General features: G+C 39.5%; 1 protein-coding gene across 4 annotated transcripts in view; it reads left to right on the forward strand.

The window, feature by feature from the left end:
* The window catches only part of f7l (coagulation factor VII, like), a 14,163-nt gene extending 7,359 nt beyond the window's left edge, over window positions 1-6,804 (forward strand). The window contains exons 4-7 of one of the 4 annotated variants that reach the window (XR_013816234.1): window positions 1,169-1,289; window positions 4,129-4,733; window positions 5,514-5,826; window positions 5,872-6,804. Coding sequence is in view for 2 of the 4 variants with exons in the window: in XM_079812970.1 (XP_079669096.1) it covers window positions 1,169-1,289; window positions 4,129-4,676 (669 nt within the window). In the remaining 2 variants the exon portion in view is untranslated. Of the gene's footprint in view, window positions 1-1,168; window positions 1,290-4,128 lie in introns of all 4 variants that reach the window. The other 3 variants (XR_013816235.1, XM_079812970.1, XM_079812969.1) reach the window with 3 other exon arrangements.
* Window positions 6,805-12,059: the final 5,255 nt, after the last annotated feature.

The raw sequence follows: 12,059 nt of genomic DNA on the forward strand, positions 1-12,059 counted from the left end.
CTACTGTAATAAACGAGAACACTACTGTAATAAACGAGAACACTACTGTAATAAACAAGAACACTACTGTAATAAACGCTACTGTAATAAACGCTACTGTAATAAACGAGAACAATACTGTAATAAACAAGAACACTACTGTAATAAACGCTACTGTAATAAACGAGAACACTACTGTAATAAACAAGAACACTACTGTAATAAACGCTACTGTAATAAACGCTACTGTAATAAACGAGAACACTACTGTAATAAATGAGAACACTACTGTAATAAACGCTACTGTAATAAACGAGAACACTACTGTAATAAACGAGAACACTACTGTAATAAACAAGAACACTACTGTAATAAACGCTACTGTAATAAACGCTACTGTAATAAACGAGAACACTACTGTAATAAACGAGAACACTACTGTAATAAATGCTACTGTAATAAACAAGAACACTACTGTAATAAACGAGAACACTACTGTAATAAACGCTACTGTAATAAACGAGAACACTACTGTAATAAACGAGAACACTACTGTAATAAACGCTACTGTAATAAACGAGAACACTACTGTAATAAACGAGAACACTACTGTAATAAACGAGAACACTACTGTAATAAACGAGAACACTACTGTAATAAACGAGAACGCTACTGTAATAAACGAGAACACTACTGTAATAAACGAGAACACTACTGTAATAAACGCTACTGTAATAAACGAGAACACTACTGTAATAAACGCTATTGTAATAAACGAGAACACTACTGTAATAAACGAGAACACTACTGTAATAAACGAGAACACTACTGTATTAAACGCTACTGTAATAAACGAGAACACTACTGTAATAAACGCTACTGTAATAAACGAGAACACTACTGTAATAAACGAGAACACTACTGTAATAAACGCTACTGTAATAAACGAGAACACTACTGTAATAAACGAGAACACTACTGTAATAAACGAGAACACTACTGTAATAAACGAGAACACTACTGTAATAAACGAGAACACTACTGTTATAAACGAGAACACTACTGTAATATACGCTACTGTAATAAACGAGAACACTACTGTAATAAGCGAGAACAAACGAGAACACTACTGTAACAGCTTTAGTGTGATGGACTGATGCCAATGCTTTATGTCTGGTCTTCTCCACAGGCTTCTCTAGAGATCGCTGGCGAGTATAAGTGCGGGGGGGTTCTGATAGACCCCCAGTGGATTCTCACCGCGGCTCATTGTGTCTGGAATAAGGATCCGGCCCTCCTACAGGTGACACTGGGTAAGACACAATCTCATGTCAATCTTGAGTGCCTATAGAGTGGTATTGCATCCTTCATACCTCTGAAAAGTCTTTAGTTTTATTATATTTATAAAAGAAAGATACGCTGTACAGAGTCTTTCCGAATAAAACCGAGCGGCTGGAGGCGTGTGTGGGCGGAGCTAAAGTTATACACTTGCTTAGTGGCTAGTCATGTGCGAGTTTTACATCATTTGTGTGTGTTTACTCATGGTTTATGAGGATGTAATATGGTTTATGGACTATTATATGTGATTTAATGTTAGCAGTAGCAAGCAGAACGGTTTTGCACAGCGTGTCTACATAGAAAAACAATGGAATAGTAGTTCATTTGAATGAATGAGTCGATAGCGAATAACACAAAGACATTTGAAGCAGTTTTACTCACCGCCTGCTTCCAACACACGACTGTGAACCTTAATCGCTGGGACCGCTCCATCTTTCAGCATTAGACCAGCTACAAATCCGGAGCTGAACTGGGGCTTGTTTATAAAACAATCGTCGCCGAAATTCAGGGAACAAACAAAAACACTTGCACAACTCCTGCTCCGGAAAAACAAACTCCATCCACTGTCCCATTAACGCTGGGTTCTTTGGGAAGCTGTGCAGGGTTGTCTTGCCCTGACAACTAAAAACACACTTCTTTAGTGACATTGTTGAAACAGCGTATGATTATTATTCTGGAAACTTTACAGGTCAGAGGTCATAATAGATCGGAATATTCAAAAGATCGGAGTCAACACGCCGGAGACGGGTTTATTGAGGATGATGTGTTGAATTAACAATTATTAAATTGTAATATTCGAACAATCGGAGTCATCACGCCGGAGACGGGTTTATTGAGGATGATGTGTTGAATTAACAATTATTAAATTGTAATATTCGAACAATCAGAGTCATCATGCCGGAGACGGGTTTATTGAGGATGATGTGTTGATTTAACAATTATCAAATTGTAATATTCGAACAATCCGAGTCATCACGCCGGAGACGGGTTTATTGAGGATGATGTGTTGATTTAACAATTATCAAATTGTAATATTCGAACAATCCGAGTCATCACGCCTGAGACGGGTTTATTGAGGATGACATATCGATTTAACAATTATTAAATTGTAATATTCGAACAATCCGAGTCATCACGCCGGAGACGGGTTTATTGAGGATGATGTGTTGATTTAACAATTATTAAATTGTAATATTCGAACAATCCGAGTCATCACGCCTGAGACGGGTTTATTGAGGATGATGTGTTGATTTAACAATTATCAAATTGTAATATTCGAACAATCCGAGTCATCACGCCTGAGACGGGTTTATTGAGGATGACATATCGATTTAACAATTATTAAATTGTAATATTCGAACAATCCGAGTCATCACGCCGGAGACGGGTTTATTGAGGATGATGTGTTGATTTAACAATTATCAAATTGTAATATTCGAACAATCCGAGTCATCACGCCTGAGACGGGTTTATTGAGGATGATGTGTTGATTTAACAATTATTAAATTGTAATATTCGAACAATCCGAGTCATCACGCCGGAGACGGGTTTATTGAGGATGATGTGTTGATTTAACAATTATCAAATTGTAATATTCGAACAATCCGAGTCATCACGCCTGAGACGGGTTTATTGAGGATGACATATCGATTTAACAATTATTAAATTGTAATATTCGAACAATCCGAGTCATCACGCCGGAGACGGGTTTATTGAGGATGATGTGTTGATTTAACAATTATTAAATTGTAATATTCGAACAATCCGAGTCATCACGCCTGAGACGGGTTTATTGAGGATGACATATCGATTTAACAATTATTAAATTGTAATATTCGAACAATCCGAGTCATCACGCCGGAGACGGGTTTATTGAGGATGATGTGTTGATTTAACAATTATCAAATTGTAATATTCGAACAATCCGAGTCATCACGCCGGAGACGGGTTTATTGAGGATGATGTGTTGATTTAACAATTATTAAATTGTAATATTCGAACAATCCGAGTCATCACGCCGGAGACGGGTTTATTGAGGATGATGTGTTGATTTAACAATTATCAAATTGTAATATTCGAACAATCCGAGTCATCACGCCTGAGACGGGTTTATTGAGGATGACATATCGATTTAACAATTATTAAATTGTAATATTCGAACAATCCGAGTCATCACGCCGGAGACGGGTTTATTGAGGATGATGTGTTGATTTAACAATTATCAAATTGTAATATTCGAACAATCCGAGTCATCACGCCGGAGACGGGTTTATTGAGGATGATGTGTTGATTTAACAATTATTAAATTGTAATATTCGAACAATCCGAGTCATCACGCCTGAGACGGGTTTATTGAGGATGATGTGTTGAATTAACAATTATTAAATTGTAATATTCGAACAATCCGAGTCATCACGCCTGAGACGGGTTTATTGAGGATGATGTGTTGAATTAACAATTATTAAATTGTAATATTCGAACAATCGGAGTCATCAAGCCGGAGACGGGTTTATTGAGGAGGATGTGTTGAATTAACAATTATTAAATTGTAATATTCGAACAATCGGAGTCATCACGCCGGAGACGGGTTTATTGAGGAGGATGTGTTGATTTAACAATTATTAAATTGTAATATTCGAACAATCGGAGTCATCACGCCTGAGACGGGTTCATTGAGGATGCCGTGTCGATGAGGCAGTTTCAGGAAATGTAGGGGCGGGGCTTGATTGTGTCTGTGGGGAATTGATTGGATGGTTGTGGTTTGCTATTGGCTGATCTCATGTGAGTGATTGGCTGATCTCATCTCTCCTGTAGGTGAACACATCCTTAAAAACGACGAAGGGACCGAACAGAGGATGAAAGTGTCTAAAGTGCTGATGCACCCGCAGTACAACCACTCCAGCACGGACAGTGACCTCGCCCTGCTGCGCCTGCTCAGCCCCGTCACGCTCAACCATTTCGCCATCCCTGTGTGCCTTCCTCCCGCCAACGGCACATTCGGCCGCACGCTGGGGGCCGTCCGCATGTCCACGGTCAGCGGGTGGGGCCGGCTGACGCAATCGGGGCCTTCGTCTGTGGTTCTCCAGAAGCTGGACGTGCCCAGGGTCTCTCTGGACGAATGCAGGGCGAGGTCAGGTCTGAAGGTGACCCGGAACATGCTGTGCGCCGGCTTCATCGAGGGCGGCCGCGACTCGTGCCAGGGGGACAGTGGAGGGCCCCTGGTCACCCGCTACAAGAACACCTGGTTTCTGACGGGGATCGTGAGCTGGGGGAAAGGCTGCGCGAGCGCCGGCGTCTACGGCATATACACACGCGTGTCCGTCTTCTTGGAGTGGATCGTGAAGACTGTGGCCAGCGCATAAGTTTATGATTGTGTTGTTTAAGGGGAAGTGTGTGCCGATTTCATGTTCACAGACACTGTAAAGGCCTTTGCACACTGAGTCCGAAATTCGCATGCGAAATTTTCGCACGTCAAAAAATAAATTCGACCTCACGTTATGTCAATTACGCTTGCACACTGCATCCGAAACTTTCGTCCGTCAAAAAAAAAAATGGAACAGTTTCGATTTTCTGCGTTTTTCGCATCCGTTTTTCCATCTACAGCTGATGCCCAGCCTAAAACTGCTGGCAATGCTGGTGAATGAATCGCCAGTGCTCAGGTACCTACAATTATATATACAAATATTACTGTATCAGAAATACTACAAATATTATTATATCACAGCTATAATTATAGCACACCAAGTCCCTGTAAACCGCGTGTGTGTGTGTGTGCGCGCGGATCTATACCTTTAGACATAGGCTGTCAGTCTCTGTTCAGGATAAGTTGATTCACGGAAATGTGTGGTCTTCTTTTTAATCTGTGGCTCCAGTATCGCTAGCAAAGCATCAAACTGAGCCACTGAAGGTAACTTTGAATCGGTCTGGATAATCCCGCAACGCTCCTTGAGGTGGAACTCTCCTTCCTCTCTACGCGATCGCAGGAGTGGATGGACCCAATATTTTCTCCTTTTCCTTTTTTAAGAGAGAGGACAAAAAGTCATCCTCACTACTTGAAGACGGCATTTTGTGTTGTTTTGCAGGGTTTTTTCGTAACGCATTCATTAATACGCATCGGACTCAGTGTGCAAGGTCTCTGTGCGTGACAAATTTTTCGGATCACGCATACGAAAAAACGCATGCAAAAATTTCGGACTCAGTGTGCAAAGGCCTTAAGTCATCTACCTGTTATTAGGGGCCAAGCACCGAACGTTCGATTTCTTGTTATTATTCTGCCATTGAAGTCTATGGCAGCCCATAGAACCGTTTGCGGGAAAGTTATGAAATTTGGCACATGGATAGAGGTCTGGCCCAACATTCCCCACACCAATTTTGGAGTCTCTAACTCAATCCCTCTAGCGCCACCACCTGTCCAAATTTTCACTCATGTTTATGTTAATAACTTTTGAACCCTAAGGGATAGAGGCAAAATTCCCTAATTTAATTTTACCTACTTTTGCAAACTCCTCCTAGGTCGTTGCTCCGATTTTCACAAAAATTTAACCAGATCATCTTCAGACCATGCTGACAAAAAGTTATGGAATTCAAGTTGATTCGTCAAACCGTTTCCGATAAACGCATGAATAAATTTTACGTAGCGGTTGCGAAAATACACTTAAGGCTATATCTCCGCAACACTAAGGGCCAAGCACCGAACGTTCGATTTCTTGTTATTATTCTGCCATTGATTATTCTGCAAATTTTGATTTCGCTTTAGTCATAGTCACTGTAAGTCATCCACCTGTTATTAGTAGGGGTGGGAATCTAAAGCACTTCACGATTCAATCCGATTCCGATTCTGGGAGTAACGATCCGATTCCCGAAACGATTCTTAACATTTTTGGTAACTAATTATCCTGCTGTGCAAATACATGAACTTTACATTTTAACCAAAATTGGCGCTAATATGTGTTTAGTTTTTAGTTAGAATATCTGTTTGACAGTATTGCCATATTAAAAATGATTATGAAGATTTCTTTTAATACTTTTATTTTATTTACAAAGTTATATTCAAGATTAACAAGCTCTAATGAAACATTGTACGCCATACAATTGCAAAGAACAATCATTAAGAATAAACAGTTCTCAATTTGCAACTAAGTGTGACAATTTTTCAGTTTCTTTAGAACATTTGAACAAAAATGAGTTTATGATTGTGTTGTTTAAAGGGAAGTGTCTGCCGATTTTATGCCTTACATAACCGACTGTCACTTGAACTGACATTTTGTTTTTGACATTAATAATACACGAAAGAGCTCAATTCACTTTTTTAAAAACATCTATATAGTTTTTATAACTTTGTATTTCTGTTTTAGTCAGTAGGCCATATCAGGTTAAGCTAAAGCTTCAAATAAGTTTGTTTATTTTTATTTTTATTTAATTTATTTAATTTCAAGTAATGAAGAGTTTTTAAATGGTTTTAGTGAACTATTAAAACCCTGATACTTTATTAAATATGTGTCAAATACTGGTCTTTCCTCCTGACTATGAATTAAATGGGAATTAAATTAAATACAGTTTATTGTGTAACCAAAAACGAATATATAATGTGTGACTTGTAATTATAAACAAGCTGGAAATACACTGGGACTCTTATTTTGAAATGTATGCAGTTGCAGGAGCTCATTCAAGTTCAGATGAGGAGATCAAATATGCATTGTTACAACCGTCTAAAACATATTACTATATAAACATCGTAAAGTAAATATTGGCATTATTCATCAGCATTAGTTCATAAACACTGGTCTGGCATAAATGCGTGTTATTGATTGATTGAGCCGCTCTGGAGCTGGATTGTGTGTGTGTGTGTGTGTGTGTGTGTGTGTGTGTGTGTGTGTGTGTGTGTGTGTGTGTGTGTGTGTGTGTGTGTGTGTGTGTGTGTGTGTGTGTGTGTGTGTGTGTGTGTGTGTGTGTGTGTGTGTGTGTGTGTGTGTGTGTGTGTGTGTGTGTGTGTGTGTGTGTGTGTGTGTGTGTGTGTGTGTGTGTGTGTGTGTGTGTGTGTGTGTGTGTGTGTGTGTTATTGATTGATTGAGCCGCTCTGGAGCTGGATTGGGTGTGTGTGTGTGCGTGTGTGTGTTATTGATTGAGCCGCTCTGGAGCTGGATTGGGTGTGTGTGTGTGTTATTGATTGAGCCACTCTGGAGCTGGATTGGGGGTGTGTGAGCCTGTAGATCGTGTGTTTTCCAGAGGTTAGATCAGTTCAGATCAAATGTGTTCATCTGTGACACAGGACATCAGTTCTGACCTCATCTCTTCCCTAATCCACCCTCGCTAACATTTTCGTCTCGTTTTTATTTGTTGACGAAAATGACAGTTGATTTTCGTCATAGTTTTTGTCATCCAACACTAGTTTTTATTTAGTTATAGTCTCGTTTTCGTCAGTGAAAAAAGGTCGGTGACGAAAATTATGACGAAAATTATTCATCAACGAAATTAACACTGCATTGAAGTCTATGGCAGCCCATAGAACCGTTTGCGGGAAAGTTATGAAATTTGGCACACAGATAGAGGCCTGGCCCAACATTCACCACACCAATTTTGGAGTCTCTAACTCAATCCCTCTAGCGCCACCACCTGTCCAAAGTTTCACTCATGTTTATGTTAATAACTTTTGAACCCTAAGGGATAGAGACAAAATTCGCCATTTTTAATTAACCGGAAAACCTACTTTTGCGAACTCCTCCTAGGCTGTTTCTCCGATTTTCACAAAAATTGAACCAGATCATCTTCAGACCATGTTGATAAAAAGTTATGGAATTCAAGTTGATTCATCAAACCATTTCCAATAAACGCGCAAATAAATTTTATGTAGTTGTTGCGAAAATACACTTAAGGCTATATCTCCGCAACGCTTTATCGTATTCAAACCAAACTTGGTACATGTTATCACAAGCATGACCTGAGGCAACATGCAGCGTTTCAGCACACAGCGCCACCTACAGGTCCAGAGATACGAAAAATGGCTATTTTTGCGTATAACTTCTGAACTGTTTGTCCAGAAATCATAAAAGTGGTCTCGTCAGATTCAGGACGTCATGCCGAGTTACCATATCAGCCATTTTAGCTGTCGGACATTTTGAATTATGTGCTAAAATGCTGTATTTTATGAACACATGAATGGATTGTTACGAAACTCAGTATGGGTCATCAGCACGATGCCCTGAAGGAGGCTGAATTTTTATTTTAATTAATAAAAATAATTTAATAATTTTTTTTCAAACAAAAATTTCTTTTTTTTATAACTTTGGGTGTGGTTGACTTATTTTCATGGGAGTAACTTTTTTTGTCTCCTGAATCCTTGCTGAGTCCAACGATACCAGACTTACCAGGTTTCGGCGTATGGTTTGTGCAGCGCGGTAATTTAGCGCTTAAAAAACATTAGCTGATATCTTCGAAACCGCTAGTCTGATCGAGGCGAAACCAGCGTCAGAAGTTCAGAAACATCGGTCGATAGCTGAACACTAATGCCCAAATGACAAAATATTGATAGTAAGGGGCAGTAAAATCCAATCAAAGTCAGGTGTCAGTCATTTTGTACGTGTTTTTTCATATAAATGTCTATAACTCCAAAACAAAATTAGATATTTTCACCAAAATTGACCCACACATGTATGGGCTCACAACTCAATGTTTTAATATGGGGTTTTAAAATTTTTGCTTAAAATTGTCTTCAATTGTCTTCAATAATTTTTTTCAGTTGGTCTGCAGCTAGTTTCCTTGTTTGCTTCTGTTGCGCTTGGCCCCGGTATTGCTGCTTACTTTAATGTGAACTTTGGGATATTGCATGTCAAAATGTTGGATGGAAACGCATGAATTATAAAAATGAGCTCAATTGATGCACACAAACTTTGACAAAAAAGGCAGATGTCTGGTTGAAATGCACAAAAATCAATTGAGGCGTATATATTTTTCCGATAAGAAGACATGCACATAAACTATGACAGAAATGGATTTACCGACTTATTCCAGCAGAACCTCATGTGGTTGTAATTGTCACCGCTCGTCAATGTCAAAATAATTGAGAAAACCAATCAAATCAGAGTAGGCGGGCTTTATGTTCACAGAAGCTGCTGAGGCTGAGCGTGAATTTTAGCAGCGCGACTCGATGTCAAGTGCGAGATATGCAGCTAAACTAAACATTCCATATTTGACAGCTGCTTCTGTAAGTCAGAAATGTTAAACAAATGACAAAAATATTCAGCAAAATTAATAAACTTTTGTCTAATTTCGCCATTTTGATTTGAAATAGGCCTATGTAATGTCATTTATAATATAATTAACAAACAAGAAACATTAACAAAGCCGTTTTCTTCAGATTATGCATAAGAATAATAGTAATGAATGTGTGCATATTGTAAATTAATAATTCCATTTGTAGCTCTCAGTAAATATAAAAAGTTCTGCTTTTTTCAGCCTGTATTGGGCATAAGATTAGTAATGAATGTGTATTGTGAATTCATTTAACCCTCTGGGGTACTTTGGGTCAAAAATTATAATTATAAAAAAATGTCACAAATCGTAGCTTCATCTGAATGGTCCGAAACTTGGCGACTTTATAGGTATATGAACACCCAAAAGAATTGTGGACAGGATTCGAAAAGTCTAAGTGGTGGTAAAAAAAATAGTCACACTCAGGACCTTCTGGTCAAAAATGACCCCCATAGGAAATGAACAGGAAATTGTCAAAAATATGAAAATACAGAGTTTTTTTGTGTGCACACAATCTACAAATCAGCCAGGATGCAGAAAAAAGGACTCAACAATGAAGATCTCTAAAACATCAAGAGTGCAAAACAGACAAAAAGAAAAAACACACACATACACACTTATACACACAAAAACACACACACACACACACACACACACACACACACACACACACACACACACACACACACACACAAATGAACGTGTGTCATTCCAAAAGCTAATTTTGGGAAATGTGTGAAATAAAAGCAATTATTCATCAATGTAAGAAATAAAGTGCACAGAAATGAAAGCATGAGACTGTAAGCCATCGAGGTTGCAAAATAGACACACACACACACACACACACACACACACACACACACACACACACACACACACACACACACACACACACACACACACACACACACACACACACACACACACACACACACACACACACACTCTGTCAGTTTAAATCTAAATAGATTGGTTTCCTTGCCACTGTTGCCTCTGGCTTGGCGTGCTCAGTTGGGGACACTAAATTTTTCAACTAAACATCGAAATACATCTAAATAATAAACTAAATTAACCATTTAAACTAAATTACTGATCAAATTATTGATCTAAAGCCCACACTGTCACTGTATGATACTTGAAATTTTTCCAGAATGGCTATACAGCTGAATAAAATTATGCTGCATTATTTTCCTGTTTAACACTGTAAAGCTGCTTTGAAACAATCTACATTGTTAAAAGCGCTATATAAATAAAGTTGACTTGACTTGACTTGACTAGACTAAAACACATCTCTTTACTGTGGCATACACATAAAACACTTAATTCCTTCAGAAGCGTGTGTGTGTGTGTGTGTGTATGTGTGTGTGTATTCCTCCAGAAGCGTCCCTGACGCTCTGAGTGTGTGTGTGTATGTTTCGCCTGACGCTCTGAGTGTGTGTGTGTGTGTGTGTGTGTGTGTGTGTGTGTGTTTGTATTTCGCCTGACACTTTGAGTGTGTGTGTGTGTTTGTGTGTGTGTGTTTGTATTTCGCCTGATGCTCTGAGTGTGTGTGTGTGTGTGTATGTTTCGCCTGACGTTCTGAGTGTGTGTGTGTTTCGCCTGACGCTCTGAGTGTGTGTGTGTGTGTGTGTGTTTGTATTTCGCCTGACACTTTGAGTGTGTGTGTGAATGTTTCGCCTGACGCTCTGAGTGTGTGTGTTTGTATTTCGCCTGACACTTTGAGTGTGTGTGTGTGTGTGTGTGTTTCGCCTGACGCTCTGAGTGTGTGTGTGTTTGTATTTCGCCTGACACTTTGAGTGTGTATGTCTGTGTGTGTGTTTGTATTTCGCCTGACGCTCTGAGTGTGTGTTTGTTTCGCCTGACGCTCTGAGTGTGTGTGTGTTTCGCCTGACACTTTGAGTGTGTGTGTGTGTGTGTTTCGCCTGACGCTCTGAGTGTGTGTGTGTGTTTGTATTTCGCCTGACACTTTGAGTGTGTATGTCTGTGTGTGTGTTTGTATTTCGCCCGACACTTTGAGTGTGTGTGTGTTTCGCCTGACGCTCTGAGTGTGTGTGTGTGTGTGTTTGTATTTCGCCTGACACTTTGAGTGTGTGTGTGTGTTTCGCCTGACGCTCTGAGTGTGTGTGTGTGTGTGTGTTTGTATTTTGCCTGACACTTTGAGTGTGTATGTCTGTGTGTGTGTTTGTATTTCGCCCGACACTTTAAGTGTGTGTGTGTTTCGCCTGACGCTCTGAGTGTGTGTGTGTGTGTGTTTGTATTTCGCCTGACACTTTGAGTGTGTGTGTGTGTTTCGCCTGACGCTCTGAGTGTGTGTGTGTGTGTGTGTGTGTTTGTATTTTGCCTGACACTTTGAGTGTGTGTGTGTGTTTCGCCTGACGCTCTGAGTGTGTGTGTGTGTTTTTGTATTTCGCCTGACACTTTGAATGTGTGTGTGTTTGTATTTCACCTGACACTTTGAGTGTGTGTGTGTATGTTTCCCCTGACACTTTGAGTGTGTG

The sequence above is a fragment of the Gobio gobio genome, assembly GCF_949357685.1.
Source record: "Gobio gobio genome assembly, chromosome: 3".
NCBI classification, from domain to species: domain Eukaryota; kingdom Metazoa; phylum Chordata; class Actinopteri; order Cypriniformes; family Gobionidae; genus Gobio; species Gobio gobio.